The sequence below is a fragment of the Pelecanus crispus genome, chromosome 2 (assembly GCF_030463565.1).
Source record: "Pelecanus crispus isolate bPelCri1 chromosome 2, bPelCri1.pri, whole genome shotgun sequence".
Taxonomy (NCBI): Eukaryota; Metazoa; Chordata; class Aves; order Pelecaniformes; family Pelecanidae; genus Pelecanus; species Pelecanus crispus.
The window spans coordinates 166,223,358-166,247,229 of NC_134644.1; the positions used below are offsets into that span (position 1 = coordinate 166,223,358).

Consider the following 23,872-nt stretch of genomic DNA (forward strand, 5'->3'; position numbering starts at 1 on the left):
AAACAAACCTGGGTTCAGTAAAATGCAAAAAGTATTATTCCAGCTTTACATTACATACTTCAGAATACATTAGTTTTAGTTGATCCCAGGAAGCAGAACCTCCAAATTTCTTCCCTTTAACATCCTGAAATCTCTCAAAACTGGAGATAACCGTGCATAGTACACAGGTTTTGGGTAAGGAATGTGTCTTTTACTGTCATGATCTGATTGACCAACAGAAACTCTGGGGGTTGAAAATTACAATTAGATAGGAAAGGAAGAAGGAACTCATTTTCATGTAATTACCTTAGCTTTTCTTCTGGGTGTTTCCTGCTAAGCTCAGTAAAGGAGGAATGTCTGCAAAAGGAGTTGGAGTAGTTGCAGATTGGTTTAATTAAAAACCTGAAATACTTAGCCGCCATCATCAAGAGCCACTCTGAACCAACTACACAGTTAACAAAAATCAGTTGTTGATCAGAACAGATTTTACATAGAAATCAAATTAAATTATAGAGAATACTGTCAAATACTTATTTAAGGTAATATCTGACCTAAATAGATGGTCCATAGTGCTGACTTCACTATAGTAAGGAGTTATACAGCCTAACATTTATTAACTAGCCTATGATTATGTCATTCATGTGCTGGGAAGTGTAAGGCAGCCTGCAGAGTGATAAGAAAGAGTAAGGTATGCAATGGCTGACTGCGAAAGTCTGCGTGCCGTTTCTCAGGCTCATGGTGGTAGCTGGTTATCTGCCTTCATGTTGCATGTTTCCAACAGGACGGTGTGTCTCTCTCTTTGCTCTTCTTAATACGCTCCACAGTGGACCTTCCTCCTCACTGCTCTCCTCCGAGCTGGAAATCTCAGTGACTATTTCTGTGCCGATTGAAGGCCTTTCATAAGGGTCACTTTGACATAAGATTTTCTCCTCTTGGCACTCTTGCCTGTGTGGAAACTTAAGGCTTTCATTGAAGGCAGCAGAAGCCATGCACTCGGCTGCTGTCTTATCACAAGCACATAATAGTTTCTCACATGTGCTCCAACCAGTACCTTAAAAAGAAGTTTCGGAATAAATATTTCAAAGCAGTTACAATTAGTCAATGTGTAATTTGCCAAGATAAGCTTTTGAAAATAAAATTTTCAGATCTGCCTTGAATTTTAGTCTCCAAATTCACCTTTAATCATCTAAATATAAGCCTATCACCAAGGTACCAGGCAGCTGAAGGTACAACTGGCTTTAGTTGAATTTGTGAATATAAAGACAGCACCAACTGACTTCTGTCTCCAATCATAAAATATCTGAAGGTAATTTTCTCAACCTGACCTGCTCGCATCATATGGAGTGATGTAATAACCTTTATTTCAACTAGGAAAAAAGCTCAGGTTTACAGTAAGCTTTGCTAACATTTTGTAAGCCAAATTTTTCTGCCTCCATACTCAGCTCTAGCATCCCTCAGGCATGGTGGCATTCAGTCTATAATGCCTTGATACACTGTCATCAGGACATGAGAAATTTCCTGTAACCCCAACTTACATTTTGGCTTATGATCAAAACATACAACTTCAGATCTTGAACTTCTTTCTGCATGACATCCAAGTTTCTTAACTTGTTCCATACAACAATGATGAAAGAAGCAGCACCTAAAATAAACAGTAGATGTAACTGAAAAATACTTACTCCTCCTGCATCACAGAGTACTTGCAATTATTTTATCTCTTTATTTTCAATGCCCATTAAAACTGAGAAATTTTAGTTTTCATATAATGGAAAAATCTTTTCCATAAAGAAAAACACCCCAAACTGTTCCTACTCTCCTCCTATACCTGTTCCTATTTTCACTACCTCCTTCCTAATTCCTCCGGTATTATATGTTTAACAGTGCTGTAGTTTTTTAGGGTTTTTTGTTTCAATTTTAAGACATATAATTACAATCATAACTGTGTCTGCCACTGTTCAAATATTGTTGGCTGAACATCTGAAAACTGCATCATGATAACCAGAGCCTTGACTAGCCTTTGTCAAGTCTACTTGATCGTGCGTAGGCAGTCTTATTTGTGTGCAAGTGTAGCAAAATTGCGTGTGCTATATACTAAGTGCTATACCTAGACCTGATGTGGCCCCAACTCCTATGAACTTTCACACAGGGAGAGATTTTTAGCTGTAAATGCAACACTCTTAAAGGAGATTTCTTTACTTTGGTTGAATTCTTTGCATTACTCCAGAATTCCTCCTCTTTGTCAGACGTGCCGTGACGGCACACAGTCGACTGCGGTAGGTCTCTTGGCTACAGCTCAGGCAGTACTCCACTTGAGCTGTACTCTCTTCTGAAGGCCAGTGGGGCACAGATGTATGTTAACTCTTCTCTTCATAATCACTTTCCAAACCACCTCTTAGCAAAGTTTCATGGCAACCTTTACCCTCATCTCTTGATATACTCTTCCTTCTGCTCCGCTTGCCTCCCACCATTCTCTTTTCTTGAGTTAGTAAGTCCTCTCCAAAGCATTGATGCAGTAATAGAATGTCTTAGTGACATTTGAGTATTTCATGTTTTATGTATTTAAATGGCTATTTTTTTTTTTTTTTCCAAAATGTGGCCTGACTACCGATACACAGTTTTACAAGGCCCAACAAAAGGCATACTGATCTTTGTTGGTCCACAGACACCCCAGTAATACCCACGGTTAATGGCAGATTATAGAGGAGCCCACACCTGTCCAGTGCATCAGCAGGATGACCTCTTCCTTCTTGGCCACAGTAACAACCATAAGACTCAAATTCCTCTGGGCATCGCTCAGTTAAACAGAACAGCATTTCTCCTAGCTGGGCCAGCTCCCTCTTCACTCTTCCGTTTCCTCTCTCTTGCAGAAAGGTTAATTGCTCACACACTATAAAGCAAAAAATTTTATATGACACATCATGTTTTTGCTGGTTGGGGGCTCTCTTGTGATGATAGAAGTATTTTCAGAGCTATCAGAAACTCTTAGAGACAACATTTTACTATTTCTAAATCATTGATCCTGTCCGTGAACTATGGCTCTTGGAATACTACTGAGCAAGACAGCAGAAGTGGGGGGAAATACTTAAGGGGCAGAGAGATCCCTATAAAAATGTAAATTAGAAGTCCAACTGGATTTCAATGAGAATACTTTGCAATCCCTTGTAATCCTTCACAGTTAGATTTTCCTTCTAGAATATTCAAACCTAGCTGAGTATTCAGTAGCTTCTGTCTTGGCTAACTCAGAAATCTGAGTCCTACCCTCTTGTGCTTGCACAGTGATAGCTGGGCAATGACTATGCTGTGCTGGAGGAAACAATAACTTTTATTTTTCATTTCAAATACCTTCCACCTAGCATTAAAGGTCTACTAGGATTAAGATGTACATAATTCCTTCATGGTATACTTACAAAATTTGTCCTGATAAAGCCTGGCTACTGTCGCAGTGCAATCAGTAATAGTGTTGCTTTCCCAAAAGAAAGATTCTGGATTTTCACTTCAAAGAGAATTGTTTCCTGATATTACAAACCAAGGAAGACCACCTTGGATTATGACATTCATGTTTTTTAACTGCAGTTTGATTAGAGCTTTGATGCCTCCATCCCAAATGCAGGAGCAATCTGTTATAATGGTTACTGTGCTGCCGAGGTCTTGGCACCTCTGCGTCCCAACCCTAATGCCTCTGTGGCTTCACCCACTCAGGAGGAACTGATATTGTGGGAATTATCCCTAAGATTTGAGAGCAGAGTGTGTTCTATATCAGGAAAAATGATGTCAAGGGGGTCTCTTTTGGGTCTTTGCCAGGGAAAGGACTTGAAGGGGCTGATAGTTGGACTGGGGGAGAGAGAGGGCAGGCTTCCATTCCTGGTGCATCCTCCTTGCTCCTGTGAGGAATCCCATCTTCCCTTCTGCAGCTCTAGACTGACTGTCTCTGCTTCTTCCAGGGACAACCCTGGATTACTTCCCCCAGCAGAAAATTCTGCCGTGCCTGCTTGGGTCTTTGCTCACTCATGTTAATTCACCAAGAACAAACCCCAGGTTCATGCACTGACATGCACTCTCTAAAAGCTGATATTTTACAGTCAAATTTTCCAGTTTAACAGAAGGCTGGGTTGATTCTTCATGTCTGCTCTGTTCCAGCTCTGGGACTGCTTCTCTCCATTGGGAAGCTTAACAAGATGGATGGGACAGTCCATGAGTGTGGATTTACAGCAGTGACAGGTCTGAAATGTCTTAGGATCTCTGTGAACTCTGGACAGGATTTGGAACAGAATCAGAACTGGTGAGAAAAAGGCCGAATCTGGCAAGACTTTGGCAAGAGATCAGAGTGAGGAGCAGGGTTCCTTTTATTGCTTCTCCTGCTTGTAAAATAAAGTAACTCAAAGATTTGATTAAATTACTGCCTAAAAACAAAAGCAAGGGTAAACATTCGCTGAGCTCATTTTAGATCTTGTACTGTATGAAAAATGTACTTGTGACCTAATCATAAATAGTTTTTGTAAGTGTTAATGATAGCACATTGGTGGAAGAGGTTAAACTGTTGGGAGCTTTTGCAGATGACTGCACCTCCTGTTCTTATAAATACCAACACATATATGCTTGTCTAACTGGTTTAGAATAACTATAATCTTTATATGTAATATGCACCTACCTTTTAGTATAGAGGTAGCTGAATATTTCATTAGATATAACTGGAAAAAACCCCTTCATTTACCTTTTCCTGCAGGTTCATTGGGTCCCCTGTCAGACAGTACCCGTTCCAGAGCTATTCCAGAGGAAGCTGTGCTCTGGCCACCCCTTGCAGGACTCATCTCTGGAGATGACATATGCATAGATTAGACTTGTAAACGTAGAATAAACTCTCCTTTCAGTAAGGTATCCAAACGTGCATAGTCTGAACCACAATCAATTGGAAGTCTTCTAACAGTTGTTTAATTCATAGTTGGAAGACTGTTCATTAATGGTTAGTTAAGCTTTCCTGCTCAGTGTTTGACAGTGAACTGCCCTTTCCAGTGCAATGTGTTGCGCACCCTGTATTCTGTGTAATGTATCCAGATTTAGGGAGCAAATAGTGCTATTCTACATACCTGTGAGAAATGCTGAATCCTCATATAACTGTGGACAGGAACAGGGGAGTGCTGCAAGTTACAATAGGTGTAATTCAGTTTTTACTTGCCTTTTTCCTTTGTCCTTGCAGATATGCCTGCAGGAATCTTCTTGGTGGGGACAATTTTGACTTGTATTGTGTTGATATCTCCTGGGAAGAAGGCTGGGGAGGTGGTTATCTCTTCCACTGGGACCACAGCTTCCATAAATCCGTCCTCTTCTGAATAAGCAGAAAGTGGAAGACATGGAGCAATAAACAGCAAGATTTTCATTTTAGATAGCAGGTCAGAGTAATATCCTCAGGCAGAACTCGTGTGAACCGATGATCAGTAGAGAAAAAAAACAATTCAAAATGAAGATTGGAAAAACAAAGAGTACCCACACTGGTCATTTCTTCGCATTTCTGGCCTTTCAGAAAACAAGATGCTGGTTAAATAGGACCAGTGTAACTAATGGGTTGGTTTTTTTTTTTTTTGTTTTATATGTTGCATACTGAGGTAAAGAGCTGTGCCGGTTGCTGAAAATCATATGGGTTACTGATTAGTCAGCCATACTGGGAGATGCAGGTGAGATATCACTTTCTGAGTAAATTGCTAAAGAAAGTGTTCATTCACATGAAGGTACCAAAACTGGTAGCAACATTAAGGAAGGTAGAAAATGATTTGACTGATGCAGAGCTGGGCAACTGAAGGATGTATTTCACTGTAAACACAAGCAAATATTAAAGGGAAAATAAGTTGAAGATGGGTAGAATTTTAAGGAGATTCTTGATCCTAAAAAATAAATTGGTATTATTTATTTTCAGACTATCTGAAGCTTTATTGTTGATCAGGAATGTTTTGCTTAATTTGGGGATTACTTAACTTTTTTTTCTTTCTTTTTTATCCTTTTTTATATAAGTTAACCTGTAAATGAAAAACACTGTTATAAAATGGAAATCAAATAGTTTCATTTTTTCTAAATGTCAATATGAAGAATGTGGCATTTCACAAACAAAATACTTTGAAAATACTAGTGAGCATGTGTTTCCACGGTTTTAAAGCCTTTCCTTTTAAATTCCTTGGCTGAACTTATTACTTGGTTTAAACTCAAATTCATTAAATTTGTCCCTCTGAAGTTCTGGTTTTAGTATATATTGAAAATAACCTGTCTTAGGATAAGAGAATAGATAAAAAAAAATTGGAATACCACTAAGAACACGAGGAAGCCCATGAAAGATTGCAGAAAGGGATCAATAGTAACATGCTAGTTTTAATAGCTCAGCAAAGTGCAGATTTTATGGACTTGGTTTGACAGTGATGTGTTGAAATGAAAGCGATTCCTGCTAGATATAGAAAATAAACCTGAAGTTTGGGAAATTCTGCACTTATCTAAGAACAGATATTACAAATAATCTTCCAGGAGCCATGCAAACCTGCAACACAACACAGAGATTTTCTGATACATTCAAGTTAACGGAGGAGAACATTTGACCAGGTGTTTAGTACAGCAATGCCATATTTCTGTATTGGGGTGGGAGACATGGCTACTGTCCAGAGAGTGTAATCAGAGTTAAAAAATAACTACTTTCTACTCTCCATATTCAGTGCTCCTTGACATTTTTCTGGTGCACTTCAGTCTGCCCTGAATGATCCTTTCTACAAAAAAGAGGTCACTGAAAACTTCCAAATCTACCAAGGTGCTCCACTTCTAGCTGTAGCTACTGGTGTGGCTGTGCTCAAAGCAATAACAACTGCAAAAGCTGAAGTAGGTTTTAGACTGGGAAGGAATTCTATGAAATTCTGTAAAATAAAGGAGGAGGCAAAATCAAAATGAACCCTTCTGGCAGCAGATGCTATGAGTGTAAATTAAAGGACCAACCATTATATCAGAAAACCTTATATGAAAAGGTTTTCACAGCTACTTCTGTGAGGAGTGCAAATGAGTGGCTGGGGGCAACAGACAGTGAATACTTCTCAGTCTGGTTTTATTGTTTGTGTATCTCCTATCTGACCCTGATCTAAATTTGCTTCTCCGCAGCCCTGTTGTCACCATGCATAGATTTTTAAATGTGATGCTTTTAGATGATATATTGCTTTTAGATGATGTATTGCTGCGCCAGCCAAAGAAAAAGGAAAGCTGAGTCACTGACCTTTTATCGAGGGGATGGAGGGAGCAGGAGCTGTACCTCTGTGGTCCCTTGTGGTAACTGTACAAAAAGCAGAGACATTGTGGTAGTGACCTACCTGCTCTATTTCTGCAATGCATTTCTGGAGTGACTTTTACTGAAAACATCATAAAGCTTAACCGGACATCACTATAGCCTTGTTTTATAAAGAGGGTAATTAGGAGAAATGAAGTGGTTTGCTCAGGGATGTGCAAGTCAGCAGAAGAGCTAGGGATATCATCCAGAAATCCTGAGCTGCATATTTTTGCCTGTGACACCATAGAGCTTCATAAACCAAAATCGGTTTTCACCGGGAGTCAGGAGTGACTGATTCATCAACAAAAGTATAATCAGACTCTTACCTCCAGCTTTGGAAGCCCCCAGGACCATCTCAATGGGCTCAAAAGAAATCACTGTTGAAGACAGAAAATGTAAACTCAGAAAACAAGTTGCCGGCACAGGCTGTTATGAGACGTTAAGCTGCTGAGAAGAGCTTTTTCAGAGAAGCAAGAAGACCCAGGCATTTCATGTATAGAGATTTGCCCGTTTTTCTCTGTGGTGTATTGATTATTGTAGACAAAGTGATACTGATAAAATAATCTCATTGCTCTGTTCAAATAATATGTTTTACACTAACAAAGCAGCAGCTTTAGTACGACTGAAGTGGCAAATTCAGTATTAAATCCATTTGACAGACAAATAAATACACTAAAGAGAATTAGGTTTAAAATCTCAGTGTTGTGCACAGAAGGAACACCTCATGTTTACCTGCATTGAAAGTCAAGTGCTGACAGGCAGCTACAAGCCCAAATACTTCCCTAACATCTACTTTATTTATTAATTTCTGATGAACTTTTTTCATTTATAATCGGCTACATGTTAATAAATTATAAACATATAAATTATATTAAAAATAATCTCTGCATCTTTTTGTCTGTGGTTAGGATGATGTGATGTGAGGAAAAATGTCTTTGCCTTTGAACAAGTTTCTGAGTAGTGCTTAGCTTTGGCTTAATGCAGTTCCCACAGTTGTCAATGGTGAAGTTCCTATGGCCTTAAATGGGGAGACAGATGCTCATATGGTAAACGCTTCTCCAAATATTTCCTTCAAAGTCTGACTAGATATATTATCTGTGATACATTTTCAGCTTTCTAAAATTCCTAATACATGTGTTTATCCCTTGGCAATATGTTGAGCCTTAGGATGAACTATGCCTCTTTAGAGAGCACAAGTATCATTTTTTTCGGGAAGTAAAAGATTGCTACAGATGTGCAAATACAGGTGCACTCACTCCTTCAGGAGTTCTCAGTTTTCTATTACCAAGCCTCCCAGAAGCAGCTAGAAAAACATGAACCAAGACTGGAGCTGTTGTTGGGCAAGAACAACAAATATCTGGTAAAAACCCCACCTTGATAACACAGGAGACATATGAAGGAACAGCCAGCACTTACACTCGGCATAAAGCCTTTTCAGATAGGTGCCCCTATCCATGTGGCACTTTTTTTAAAAAAAAAAGAACCTTGTTATAGTCTGAAGTATTGTTTCTTAAAAAAAAAAAAAGAAGAGAAAATTCCATATGTTTTTTGGCGTTATTCCAGATTCACACTTAGGGCAATGACTTGCTTTGAGAAACACAGAGGAGCGCACTACAGATTGAAACCAGATTCTTAAGTTCTCAAAAAGTGCAAGTTTCCACTCCTCCCCACTCCCACAAAATAACTCCCAAGGTTCTCTGACTTGAGCAGTGGCTTGGTCGCGCCCATCCAGTGCACACTGCTTGTGTGCTTGGCCCATACGGGGGGCTCTGTACATGACAGTGCGGCTTTGCTTGTGATGGGGCCACATTACAAAAGTGCATCAGCTAAATCAGGCAATGGATGGTCTAAGACTGGTTTCCTTCTGTATTTCACTACCGTATGACTCGTGCTCTCCCAGAGCCACCCAGGCCTTTGGATGACTTCTCTCCATGGCCTCTTGTGTTGTAGTGCACACCATGCAGGTAGGAAGAGAATAGTTTTCTCATACCGCAGCAATGAGATTTTGAAAGCATCCATTCCTGAATAAGATAGCTATTGATCATAGCAGAACAAAATGAAGGCTGTCAGAAGAACCACTTGGTCTTGTGGTTTAGGAACTCACCCAAGAGACACCAGAGTGAGAGGGACTTCAACCTGGATCTCTACGTTGCAAGTAAATAAACCACCAGACCGACGGCTCATTTACAACAAACCATGCTCCGCTTTTCCTCGTGCCACTGCTTGACCTTGTATAATTAAATGTCTCTTTAAAGACAACAAATATGCAATTGGCTGTGGGTCCAGCGGTTGGCACCCACACAGCACGTCTCTGCCAAACAGCTCAGCTGCTGCAACCTGTGTTCCCAGGGAAAAAAAGGTCTGTTTGGATGAAAACAGGTTTTGTCGTAGAGTGCTCGTTCTCAGCCCTTGGGAAATTTACTGTAAACACTGGTTAAGCACATTATATGCACAAATTGCACCTTCTCATTCAGTCTTGAATTCGATAACCAAAACATTATATCTACTTTTATATCAGTCCTTTCAGAATGGTAGAAAGAAAGCAAAAAGCTTATCCGTGTATTTTATTCTTTCAGCTTTTGGGAGCTGAAACAGTGCTTCTTGCACCGTAAATTGCAAACCTTCTTCCATGGATGCAGTTGCAGCCTGTGTTTTGTCAGTCTCATGATGAAGGAACTCTGCAAAAATAAAAGCATTCTTACTCCAAAGAGTCATGGCTTAAGATGCTCATTAGACAGGATCTTGGCATAACATGATCAGATTCATCAGTATGGAACTTATTTCTAATTATTATTTTTTTTGTGCTTTTTGTAGGGTTACTATATGCTATAAATATAGCAAATTTAAACCTAATTACTGATAATTATGGTAACAGTATTAAAATCCTGCCTTAGTATTTATTCACTGCTGATACTAAATTCTGCTCAGCAACATACAGTATAGTAAAAAAAAAAATACCTCAGTCTTTATCATAAAGAGTTTCAACCTAAACGAGAGAAATTTGCTAGCCATCAGCATTCTTGAAATTCACTTTTCAGCAGGTACTCAAATCTGTGGTCTATAGGGAAGGTATGAAGATAAGAATTAAACATTTAAACAGAAAACTTAAATGTGTAAATCCAGGCAGTTGGCTAGGAACCTTGTTGAAGCAGGACCTTAAATGTGCATGCAAAAAGGATCCATCTGAAAAAAATTTTAAATTGCTTTTAGTGTGTTTCTTTTTATATTATTTCTAAATGAAATTCAGGGTTCTCTTCTGAATTCCTTTTCAGAAAAAGGAGGCATTTGGCCAAAATTTTCCTGTGCACCTGTATAAAAGCTTGTCATAAAAATGTTGCTTTATTTTATTTGGCTTTTTTCTCTTCCTTTCATATTTTGACATCTTGCTAATACTTGTCTTTGCTTCTCAGAGAGGAATTCATAGCTTCCAAAATATTCACATTATTTTTTTGAGTGTAAATTTATCGTTTTAATATACTCTCAGTCAAAGAATTACAGAGATAAGGACATACCCTCTGTGTGAACTGTTGTCATCTCTCTCTTGCTGGTTGTTTCTGAAAAGGAGAAAGCTCTCTCATAGACTGAAATGTGAGAGGGGGGTTCCTCACTCTTTAATCCAAACAGAATAACAAATCAGGAGTCAACTGTATTTATTCCTATTAAAACAAAGGTTTAGGCAGATATATCCCCATTTCATTCACCTTCTTCTCTGTAATAAAGTATCTACCAAAATAATTTTCCTAGATGTTTGTCAGATAGGATTTTTTTTTTTTCCCCCAAAGCCTGAACTGGACAGAACAGCCACACAGAAAGACAGTAATAGGAATGAACACTAAATAAAAGTGTTTCATTCAAAGGATTTTTTTTTTTTCCATTAAGAAATATAATCAGGAGCCTAAAATTAGTGGAGGTATTCAGTGAGCTAGAGTTGAATCTATCAGCAGTGGTAAAACCAGCATGATTTTCCTGTTAGCACCTAACAATTCCCCCTGTATTTGTAATGTGTTGGAACTGCCATACTTTATATGAGAGCCATCTGATCCCAGTGAAGGATTACTGGCTTACATGAAACAATTTTCTGGCTTTGATGCAAACTTCCCTGTGGCATTTTCTTCTCCCTTGACCTACTCACGAGGGGATGCCCGCATCCAGAGCATGATATAGAGGTGTATATCTGTCCTGAGCACTGGGATGCGTGAATATGAGCCAAAGGATTAGAAAAACTAGCATTGCTTTTTCATGTCTGGCTCAGCTTGGGAGTTCAAAGGTCCTCCCCCTGCCATGCTCCGATTGCAATCCATATGAATTAAGTTTTTAATCCAGCCCTGTTCCCACAGGATAGGTATTCGGTCTTACAGGGCTGTAATTTCAGCTACGGAGCTCAGACCAGTGTATGACAATGGAGATAAATATCCCCTTCTTCTTTAGAGAGGATTTTTCCTTCCAAGATGGAAACCAAGTAACAGAGCAGAGTGGGTCTATTTTTGCTTTTCCAGCTAGTTTTTGCATGATTTAAGGGACGGTTTGGGCTAGCAATATTTTCAGTTTGTCATTCCTGCTAGTGACCTCAGTGGGTCACTAATAACCCCAAGTATCACCCACTCATTCAGGTTGGCAAGAGCCTCACAGGATTGGCAGGAGCGTCCTAAAAAAAATTTCTTCATATCTAACTGGAATTTCTCTGTTGCAGTTGTATCTCTTGTCTCTTGTCCTGTCCCAGTGCACCTCCAGGAAGAGTCTCCCTTGAGCCTCCTCCTCTTTCATCATGTGCTCCAGCCCCCTCACCAGCTCCGTAACCTCGCCTGGACTTGCTCCAGGACGACAATTAGTCCACCTTCTTCTTCTGTCTTGGTATTCACTTGAGTAGCAGTAAATGGAAAGGACACGTGAAACGGAGAATAAGACAGATGGCCAGATTTAGTTCAGGAAAGAACACAGCTACTGCTTCATTCTCGCTGGGTCAAATTTGATGCCAGCAGAAAAGCTGGCAGGAGTAGGCAGTTAATCAGATCCTTATTATTACCTGTAACCGGAGATGGACAGAAGGAGACATCCAGCCCATTCAAGGAAGAGTTAATACGTGCATTCACAAAGCATTCAATGGCATCTTTGTCGCAGTTGCAGAGGAAGTGTTCACAGGGATCCCCAGACTCTGGAAATAAAATAAAAATCCAAACAAAGTACTATTGAAATATCTTTTCCACCTCCTGCTTTTTCCTCCCTGTAAGGTTTGTGTCTATATTCAGTAGAGCAAACCTATTTATACTGTGCTGCTTCATGTTAAACACAATCAAGTTTCATAGTCCAACACTGGTTTTGAAACACCATCCAATGTAGCCTGGCACGGCTGGCAATAGACTTCTTGCCTGAGCCGGTTCGTTCTGCACAGTAGTGAGGACTACAGAGCAGTGCTTTGCCGCCTCTAGTTTTTCCATGGAAAACTTAACCCAGATGATAGTGAGGTTGACATTTCACAGAATTCATTAAAATATTCCTCCTAACATCAAGAAGCCATAGTCCACAAGCCAAGCCTTTCAGGGAAGATGTATTTTGCTCCTTATAAAGGATATGAAGCAGTTTCCCAGGAAATACTATTTTACCACTTCAAAACCTTCTACCTTTCAGGGGTTAAAAAAAAAATGACATTGACCTTTCAGAGCTGTCACACTTATGTTTCACATTTTTCGTGGGGACTATTGGTTTTTTTCTTCCTTTATTTTTTTGTTTGAACAAAATGTTTTCTGATTATTAAGTATGGAAAGACCTAAAAAGCACTATTTATGTTTAAATGCACTTGGACATTTATAGATTGGCCTAAATAGAAAAAATGGTTTTAATTTGAAACAAGGAATTTGGATCAGATTGTTGCTTAAATGAGCTGTAAGGGTATTGGTTTGGGGATTCTGCTCTTCTTTGCTGGCATCCTCAAATCATGTTCTAGCATAGTCTTTTCTGAGAGTCAATACTTGCTGAAAAATTATGTTAAAATTGATTAGGCATTAAAGAGCCCCACTCCATGCTTGCCAGGCCTGTATTAGTATTGCATGGAGTAGGTCCTATTACAATGGCATGGTCTCTGCCCTTGTTGGTGATACTGTTGTATCTGAGGAGTGTATATGACCCTGTGAACAGAGAATTTGATCCCTTGATGTGTATAGAAATCAGGCCTTGAAGCTTCAGAAGGGAACAGTTTTTCATGTCTTTCCCCAGCATCCGCTGCATTTCTGATGTGTGAAGATGTCTCAAGCAATGAATGCTTAGTGGTCCTGCAAAGTCAGGGAAGCCTCAGCAAGAGGCTGCCTATTAGAGGAGCCCTGGCAAGTTTCTAGTGATTGAACTTCAATTTTCCTGCCTAGTTGGGGTTTGATGCCTCTGTGTATTCCTATTTCCATTCACCCCTGAGCAGAACACTTAAGCCCTTAAAAATTCACACGTGGAGGTGGTTTCTGCTTAATTTATATATAACTTTTGGTAGATAGACCAAAATTCTCGACAAATTCTCGGTCGTTGTGAGGCTCCAGTATTATGCTCTTGCAATAGGTTAATCTTACCACAGGTCAGGTTTTCAGTAGAGCAGCTGACATCTGTAGAAATCTTTGATGGATCCCATGTGCACTCCATCTCCATTGCTTCCTCGTAGCATTTGCGGTGCTGGAAACAGCAGCTTAAAAAATGAAATAACACAAAGTTCACACAATTTGGTTTTAGTTCAAGATCAGACTGCAATGCTTTCATGTCACTCTTACACAAGAATGCAAAAGATGCCAGAAGAGAAAAACAGGTCCTCAGCATGATCCCTAGACACAAGAAAGGCTGAGTACTGCTTTTCCCTGAGTTGGTGTAGTGGGACAAGTACAGCTGGATGCAAAACTCAGTGGTAGGAGCAGGTCTGCATGCTGTGGGAGACCACACTTAACATTTCTCTCCTGCTGCAGTACCTGAGTTCTTACAGCTCAGCTCTAGAGGGTCTTGGCTTCAGCCCTGCCACAACCTTTCTCACTGCAGATTTGGACACCTACACAGAACCTGGCACTCAGAGAGTGTTAATGCCTCTGCAACACCTTGTGAATCCCTGTGCCTCATTGAGACTATGTAAGTATGTGCAGTGTTATCCTCTGTTTCTTGTACTTTCTCTTCTATGCAACAATCAGAACTAAAATGCACCATTAAGCCCATGGGAAGGGGCCATGAAATGTTTTTCTCACACTGGAGTAAAGCAGCTTTCTCCTACAACCACACAACAAAGGCAGGTAGAAATCTTGCGTTTTCCTACAGCCCTGCTGTCATGCAAACCCCAGATGCCACATGACCACTTTAGCTGTGAATAACAATGAAAGGTCAACTAAAACAACAAGCTCTTCATCAATCCTTTCTTCTCTTCAGCTGATTTTGAACAGGCAAGCCATCTACTTCTATATCATAGCAACATCTCTGTGCACTGACATCAGCTATAAATGAAACACCGTAAAACACTCAGTCATCATTTACCCATGTAAGATCGTGATGTAAAATAAGCAGTGGCTTGCTGTTAGATTTAGATTGAAATATCCTCATTTCAGAGAAACGGACTCAGAACATAGGCCTGTTATTGAATTGCCATTGGTCTTGACTATGCTGAATGCGAAGACAACATTAACAGTCAAAACCAGCATCTGCTGCCAGGAAGGGTGAACTTGCGATCACGATGTAAGGAGTTAACTTGAATTAAGCTCATGTGGGATTTTTGTTAAAGACGCAGTGAATGTGTTATTACTGTGATTATTATATCACTGCGTATGCACTGAACTCACCAGTGGACAGAAGCACTCCTGCACTGATCAGAGCAGGGAGCAAACACCTGCACCTTGCAGGCTCCCTTCTAGGCTACACGTTCACTTTCTCATTTCCAATATTTAGGAAGCACTTAATATTTAAACACTTACTATATTAATAAATAATATTTACTATATTTAATATGTCCTCCCCACCAAGGCAGCAGTCCAGCTCCTAGCCGCAATCAGACTTTTGACTTGGTGAAAGACATCAGTGATGACGTTTGCTCAGGTTCCCAGCAGCACATCAGAGCTCATGAACAGTGTTAACCCAGCTGATGAAGTTTCAAAGCCCAGTTTCTTGCACTCCGGTGTCTCTGCTGCCTGTTAGTGGTTTTGCTCCCTGCTATAACCTGGTGTAGGAGACTGCAGGAATGTATTGAACAAAAGCGAGGGCAAACAGCATTCAGCAGGCAGGCGCTGATGGTTCCACCACACCACAAACACTACTGTGCCTTGTTTCAGAGGTGAGGCTGAAGTTTGCAAGGTCCATCAGGAACAGAGTTTTAAACATATAGCTGATGAAATGTCTCAAGACCCACTCCTGTCTCTGCTTGAGGTCTAGTGAGGTGTCAGCAACTGAAAGCTCCTCTAACTACATACTTATACAAACTCCCTGAAATTCTTGTTTGTTTACAGCATCACAATCACATCAACACTTAATGCAACAGTTAATCAGAAAATTTACTTGCCTTCCCTTTGCGAGCAGGGATTGTAAGACATGGATTGTCCTCTGGGCATGATTATCCTTCCCCATGGACTATAGAGGTAGACTGGGCTCCTAATTTAGATACCACAATTAGCTACTCTGGGAAATGGGAGAAGGTTGGGCATATGGGCACAAACGTTTTCCAGTGCCTAAAAAACCTACAGTGAGATGTTCAGCCCTTTTTTATGGAACAGAAATTGCAGTGACAAAATCCGAGGTTTGTAAAACTAGTTTTTAAGAAATAAAATTAGCGAAAAAATTGCAACACTGTGGGAACTGTGAGAAAGACATGTAGCAGCCACCTGTTTGGAGGTTCTCTTGAACCAAGGGCATATCTGTGTCAGTGGCAAAACAATAATTGGTCTCCATTTACTGCAAACTGCAGTGGGGTTGCCATGCTGCTAAGAAAACCTCACTGCAGGACTGTTAACCAATTTATAAACACAGAGTGACTCTGTGGACGTTTCTCAGGACAAAACTGCTGATAGATCATTCTGCTGTTTCTGTATTTACAGTGCTCTGCATTAAAATGAAGCTGAGTGAAACAAAAGCCCAGGTGCTCAGCTCTTTGGGCATCAATCCATTGAACTGACTTGAGCTCTTATTTCAGCATGTCATCACGATTGTTCAGAAAACCTTTCATCAGAAGTTCCATGTTTTTTTTTTCTAGTAGCAGAGTTAGTTTTTCATTTCCCCAGCCATCCCATGCTGGAAAGTGGATGGATTAAATTACATCTAGCTATAGGCATTAGCCCTTACTGTCTTCACTCAGGGAATTAATACATTACATTACATTGTTGGAAAAAACTTTTTTCTATTTAGACATGGATGGATCTTTATTCTCTTTGAATTTCTTTTCACACTTCCTGCTGGCATAAGTGAACAACCATTTGATTGTCCTGGCCTGAGATGACATTTTTCTCACTAGCTCAGTCAGGGTCTGGGGCAGTATCCTTCCTTCCAAAGCACAGAGCGGAATTTGAATGGTTTTGTTTCTGGTGCATGGTACTGGGAAGAGCCATTGAGCTACATTGTTCTTTGTGCCTGGATGCTCCCGTGTCTTACAACCTCTGCATGTACGCAGGTATTCAGGGCAAGATCTGCTTAACCTCCTAACTGCCACTTGAAGTCATACTTAGCTGTAACCTGATTCTGTTGATGCTTAAATCCCCCTCGGATGCCAACATTTTCATTATAGTCCAGTATGAGTCCATTACATTGCTGATGTATTACACAGCTCCCAATACCAACAATTTGGTAAGGTTGTAAACCTACTAAACTTCTCAGATTAATGCTTTCCCACTCACCTTATTAACAGGCCCTCCAGATTTTGGCACCAATTTAAGTGTGAGAGAATTCCCCAGTACAAAGAAATGAATGAGGTTTTGTTCACATAGATCTGTTCAGAATTGAGAGACCTCTAGGTAAGATATTTCAAGGAGATAGGTATGGTGTTTACTTCTTCTATTGCATTAGTGGCCACTCTTTGCAACCAGTTTAAATCAGCTGTGCCACCAGAGTTGCAGTGGTGGAATTATATGCAAGTGTGGGGGACTCTGTTTTATCTGCAGGATGGGAATACTTCTCCACATCAAAGTGTGTGGAAATAAAGAGAGACTGTGAGCTATGAGAAAAAAGAAGCAAGCGGGTCATCCCATGCTGTAGAGGGTAGAGTAATAAATAATTTCATGTTTCCTGGCTTGGTGGCTGGATTATTTTTTAATGAAAGTAAAACTGGAATAGAATCATTAAGGTTGGAAAGGATCTCGAAGATCGTCAGTACAACCATCAACCCAACACCACCATGCCTACTAAACCATGTCCCAAAGTGACACATCTACCCGTTTTTTGAACACTTCCGGGGATGGTGACTCCACCACCTCTCTGGGCAGCCTGTTCCAATGCTTGACCGCTCTTTCCATAAAGAAATTTCTCCTAATATCCAATCTAAACCTCCCCTGATGCAACTTGAGGCTGTTTCCTATCATTCTATCACTAACTATATGGGAGAAGAGACCAACACCCACCTCACTACTACCTCCTTTCAGGTAGCTGTAGAGAGCGATAAGGTCTCCCCTCAGCCTCCTCTTCTCCAGGCTAAACAACCCCAGTTCCCTCAGCCGCTCCTCAGAAGGCCTGTGCTCCAGACCCTTCACCAGCCTTGTTGCCCTTCTCTGGACACGCTCCAGCCACCTCAATGTCTTTCTTGTAGTGAGGGGCCCAAAACTGGACACAGTATTCCAGGTGCGGCCTCACCAGTGCCGAGTACAGGGGCACAATCACCTCCCTGCTCCTGCTGGCCACACTATTCCTGATACAAGCCAGGATGCTGTTGGCCTTCTTGGCCACCTGGGCACACTGCTGGCTCATGTTCAGCCGGCTGTCGACCAACACCCCCAGATCCTTTTCCACCAGGCAGCTTTCCAGCCACTCTTCCCCAAGCCTGTAGCGTTGCATGTGGCTGTTGTGACAGAAGTGCAGGAATCAGATATTTAGCTTGTAAGTGAGTGATGACTAGATTAAACAGAGCTGGATGGTGTGGGACTGACTTACCCTCTGAATAAATGTATTTTTTAACAACTGTCCTTAAATCATTTAGGCAAGTGTTATGCTTCGGGTCATCAGAGCATGAGGGCACTGACAGCCAGTGAGGGCAGAAGAGGAGATCTCATGGATAAGACTTACTCATCAGCTTCATCCATGGGCAGTCCTTCCATCTCAAACCGGCAAGAGCAACCATAGTCTTCAAAATCCCTGGGGCAAAACCCAGTAACACACTTCATTTTGTTCACAAAGTTGAGCAGGGCAGGGAAGTTAGTGAAGATGGACTGTAACCAGGTGAAGTGAGAACCCAAGCAGTCTGGAAAGAGAACAGCCATAAAATGCATGGTAAATGGAGGTGAGCCAGGTGTGGGTCACGCATGGGTGTTGTTCACATGAACATAGAGCCTAAACGAGGTGGTAACACAGGGACATTGAGCAATGCTTGACACTCAGCAGTATTTAGTTTTATAATAGTCTTTGGGGAAATCTACAGCCTCAAAAATCCCTGTTCCTTTTCAGTATATATGAAAGCAAGCTCTTTTTTCTGTTCAGTGCTCAAGTACAACTGGAACACAAACTTACCAAAAAATAATGCAACACTTTCCACATTTTGAAAGACTCCATTGAAGAATGTGGCATTGTCTAAACGAAAAAATAAACAAACCACACTTCTTTTTAAAAAAGTAAATGACAAGAACTGTCCCCAACCTGCACCCAGTCTTCCTTCAGTTGTTAAACCATTTTGAGATAAAAGTTACTAGCTATTTGCTAACAGCACACTTCCCTGCAATGCTTCTGGAGTATGAGTGATTCCCCACTGCCATGCAATATTGTAGAAAGTAAAGCTTAAACCATTCTTACTCAAGATTCTTTCAGGTGTATCAAGAAGCTCTGGCAGGAATGCTGGCGGCTCCAACTCTTGGCCACCTACTTCAGCAAACAAATTTGACAAGAAAAAGATTTAAAAATAAAAAAAAAAACCCAACATACTAACAACTTAGACTTCATTATGACACAAAACACTGCAGGCATTTTGAATACCTTCCTACATTAGCAAGCTGATTTATCAAAGCCATGAAACACTTGCTTAGCTCCATCTGCACCCAGGAAAGCCCAGAAGTGTACTGGTAAGTCACATTGACTTCAGCTTAAAAATCAGTCCTTTGTCAAGCTGAGGTATTGCTAGTGCGGATGTGCTAACCCTTGTATTCCTGTGCTCTTCTGAACACTAGCACTTACTGGGATAAATCAGTAGAATTGTATAAAATTGTTTTAGTTGCCCAACTACTTTCATTGTCCCAAATGTTTCTTCTCTGTAGCCCTGTGTTCTTCACTTATTTGAAGTCAAGAAGTTTGTTTTTTTCTGGGTCCTTATTGCCTATTGCCTTATTGCCTCTCCTCCTATCACTGTTTCTTTCTTAAGTTAATTATCTTTTTTCTTTTTGAAGATGCTGTGGTATATTTTCCACACTTTTATTTTCTTCTGTTTGCCATGCCCTAAATTAGGGTGAAATCTAATACTTGTTCTCTCCTTTCCCATTTTTTTTCCCTTGTTCTTATCTACTGCATGATTTTAGGAGAGAATATGTTACTCTGGATTTATTTAAACTTGATTTTTTTTTTTTTTAAAGATAATAAGTCAAGGGTATTTATTGTCTTAAGGATCTAAAAACTGAAGAAAAAAAGTAATGTTAAATTCATGGCATAGCTTATGTCTCCGAATAACTGGCATTAGGAAAGCTGTCCATTTTCTCTCTGAAAGATTCAGGGAAGGAGCTGACAGTTATCTTGCTAATCTGTTGCACTTTCCTCCAATAAATACAGTTGTAAGAGAGTAAAGCGGAGTAGTGGGTTTTTTAGGTATAAGGCTTAACTCTATGTTTAGCAAAGGATTAGGACAAAGTAGGACTTTTTTTTACATCATATGTAAGGGCCTTCTCAGAATGTCTACAACTTCTGTGGAGTGAACAAGACGCTCATGATAACAGTCATGTGCCTCCAGCAATTCATTTCTCAAGTTTAGTGGCAGAATATGGATATGGGATTGAGGGAGGTAGGAAGAGGTGTTTCCTCTTATGTTATTCTTTTCCTGAAAGTCTTGGTCACAACAAAAAGCTTTTAGATGAACAGCAATCCATCAGAATTGTCCTTCATTGCAGCAGGTCCAAGGGGAACTGACTGCTTTCCACAAACCAGAAAAGTTCTTCCAATAAAGGCTGACCTTTTCACAGAACTGGAACAAGTCTGTTGAAAACTCAATGGCCATGAGGAATTCAGATTCAAGATAAACAGTGGTGTGTCTTGCAAAATAAATAGCATTGAATGCTATATATTTGTACACATGCTTGCTAAAGAAAAACTGCCCCTTATTTTCTGGCTTAAAGCCTGTATTTTCTCTGCAATGACATCCTTCCCCCAAGCCATGTTCTATCAAATGCACCTAGACCCAGGTTTTGACACACTGCATAACACCATGGCTCAAGCTCAGTGTCTGTTGATGAACAGTCATTGATCATTTACTCCTTTCAGCAAATTTTTGGAAAACATGAAAATCCTATTGAGTTGAAATGAGACAGAGGAGGGAACTGATAAAGCCACATTACAGAACTGCTGGAAATTGTGATTGCTCCAGCACCCTTCACTTGCACTTTGTTCTTCTCAGCAAACTTAATTTGCACACACCCAATTAACACATAAATGTTTGAAGCTCCCCTGGAGAAAAATCTCTACCACAGGGTAAACCTTTGGCTATATCATTTTATATATATATATATATATATATATAATTATGATGAATGATATTTCTAATTGTCACTAAGTCAAGATCAATAAAACAATGTTTGCTAACAAGATTGCTTATTTTTTTTTTTAAATTGTGGGAGGAGGGACAAAGAGAAATGCTTTCTGGATTAATTAATCTCTTTTCTTGTTTTGCTATCATGTCTTTTGGGGCTATTGGTCCTACATCATTTCCTGTATAGCCAGTGAAAGATTGCACTACAAAAATCAATCCTTTAAACCTCAGAAGAGCCCAGGGAGGTCAACTTCTCTCACCTTTCTCTAAAACCTGCTAAATGGCTTGGCACATGTCTTGATGATACTTGTATGGTACATCAGCTCTTGGGCTTTCCAGTTGTACACCTTAACCACAGAATTTCTTTTAACATTCAGATACATGTAAAAATGTTTCTGGACTGTGCCTGTGATGTTGCTACTCTGACAACTCTTTTCTGAAGTGTTATCTGAAAAAAGCCTATCAAAGAAACACCAGTGCACCTCCAGGGTTTTGTTTTGTTTTTTTTTTTCAATGATGGCTAATTAAAATGTCATAATATAGGGCATGGACACAGTCATTATAATCCTCGGGGAGCAGAAACCTTGATTGTACCGGGAAAAGTCAGGGTGCAGCAAACCCAACCTATTTGACTTTTTCAAGGTAAATCACATTAGCTCCTTGTAAAGTTGCTAGCTCATGCACAGGTATTTGCTTCAGTCTCAAAGCAGATATCAGCAGAATGGATCCCATATAAATATAAATCAATAATCCTCTCCAAGCCTAAAAATGGTAACATTTTAAATCTTTGTGCTCAGATTGTGCTTAGCTGGGGGAAAAGAATCTAAAAACTGTGACGCAGCCTTTTGAGGTTTGGGGGGAAATCTCTTTCAAATGTTATGTCAGAAAAATTTCTGAGTGTCCAAATATTTCTGAGTGCACTAGATAGTATCAATATATATTGTCTCCTTTACATCTGGGGACTAAATAGCCCTGTATTTTTTATGTAAGCAGTGCAGGTATTTTGGCATTCTCTATCATTGCAGTGGGAAATGCTAGTATTCTTACTGATTTCTTTTCGTATAGTAGGAGTCTTAAGGTTCAGCTTCATCAATATATTTTAGCCCATGTTTCTTTACTGACTTCTAATGCATGTAATCTGTTAGAAGAGAGGCAACTGGTGAAGATGAAGTAGGTCAGCACAGAGTTTTGTCTATGCCAAGGTGCTGAGCTTTCTTTTCCCTTTAGAAATGACCCCATGGAGCAACCAGAAATGGTGTTAGACCTGCTAAGAGTCTTTCTCTTCACCTGCACACCGCTACTGTTAATGACATTCCTACACAGTGCAGGGACTGCAGAAATTTGAAATGTTTGCCCATCTATGTCACTGGGAAGCTCATTCACCCATGACAATAAAATCTGAAGAGTTATATGAAGAAAAAAACCCCTATTTGTAGTAAAAATTGAAGGAGGAGCTTTAGCTGAGCATGAGTTATATTTCAGGATGCACTGAATGGTTTGGAGAATTTAGACAATTCACATGTATTTAATGAGTAGAATCTCTTTATAGGTAACTTCTAACCTTTTTGGAGTCTAAAGGACTTAAATAATGACCAAATGCTAGCAGAAGGGAAGCTGCTATTTTTTGGTTATATTTTTAAGCCCAGTAAATGTTTCTTGCTTCACCGCAAGTCCTGACGAAAATATGTTATATAAGTACTCCACAGATAAACTTATTCAAGTTCATTTGGGTGTTGAACAACTAGGTTTGAGGGGACAGAAGGTGTGCTTCTAAAGGATTGTTTCCAAATGCACATGCTTAAAATACTATTTAGGCATAAACGTCAAATAATCATAAAAATACATTGCCACTTACCACTGTACAACACCATTGACATAGACACCAGCAGAATTACAATCATATTTTGTTTATTCCAAAGACAAGAAAATGTCACACAGCAGACTGGTGTGCCTGGTGAGTTAAGTAAAATATTAGGCAGAATGTTATCTCTTGAATCTGGGAGTAGGAAGACATCGGCTTAGAAAATCATTCTTCTGTAGCCTGGCCATATTTCTACTTGATGCAATTCAGTTTTTACCCTTATCATAGTAAATGCACATATTACAGCAATGATGAGCCTTATGTATCCTTCAAATTTTACCAATGTCCTCTATAAACCTGACTGACAATATTTATTTTGGTATTGCTTTAGGTGAGTCAACAGGCTCTGCCAAAGTGCAATAGACAGAGAAAATGCATTTAGCAATAAAATGATGTACTTGAAGTTACTTTTGTTTTGCAAACAGTGTTCACATCTTACTTGATCTAACAGGATGTTTAAACAATTCTTCACTTTATGTTTAAATGCAGATATTGTGAAACACTGTGTACATGAAGAGACATTCTGGGATTACTTCTATTGAACCCAGTTAATCTGCAATCCATTATATTAGTTTGCTTCACATCACAAAAATCTGTCCACTTCATAGTCAAACATTTACTCTAATCTGTGTTGAGACTGATCTAATGTACCATACATTTTCCTAATGATAAACACTATGTTGTTTGGAGACCTTCAAGTTCTGGGTGTGCTTGTCCTTACAGAAATGTGTGTAAAGAATTCTTCTGAAGCTAAAAGCCTTGCACTAGAATGCATTAAATGACAGACAATAGATTAGTTTTGAACTACAGTTACACTTTACCCTAAATTTAGAATGATTTTCTAAGTCAGGCATGGAGTTTTTTACAGCCAAATAAATGAACATTTATT

At 39.8% G+C, this 23,872-nt stretch overlaps 1 protein-coding gene across 1 annotated transcript; it reads right to left on the bottom strand.

Moving 5' to 3' along the window:
• Window positions 1–728: 728 nt before the first annotated feature.
• Window positions 729–23,023, bottom strand: OC90 (otoconin 90). The gene is made up of 14 exons (XM_075706325.1): window positions 22,978–23,023; window positions 19,190–19,258; window positions 18,911–18,970; window positions 18,470–18,644; window positions 13,816–13,928; window positions 12,288–12,416; window positions 10,777–10,818; window positions 9,886–9,942; window positions 7,591–7,641; window positions 5,153–5,299; window positions 4,691–4,789; window positions 2,692–2,866; window positions 1,515–1,621; window positions 729–1,030 (listed from the first exon to the last, which is right to left on the bottom strand). The coding sequence occupies exons 1-14, from the start codon at window positions 23,021–23,023 to the stop codon at window positions 729–731; spliced, it is 1,572 nt and encodes a 523-aa protein (XP_075562440.1).
• Between the last annotated feature and the right edge of the window lie 849 nt (window positions 23,024–23,872).

Excerpts from the sequence above, each read along its gene's own strand:
- OC90 (XM_075706325.1), bottom strand. The coding sequence starts at position 23,023 with ATGATTGTAATTCTGCTGGTGTCTATGTCAATGGTGTTGTACAGTG. Across the intron at positions 19,259-22,977 it reads GTCAATGGTGTTGTACAGTG|TAGGTGGCCAAGAGTTGGAG; the intron begins GTAAGTGGCAAT and ends TGTTTGCTGAAG. Across the intron at positions 2,867-4,690 it reads CAATGAACCTGCAGGAAAAG|TGTGTGAGCAATTAACCTTT; the intron begins GTAAATGAAGGG and ends TTTGCTTTATAG.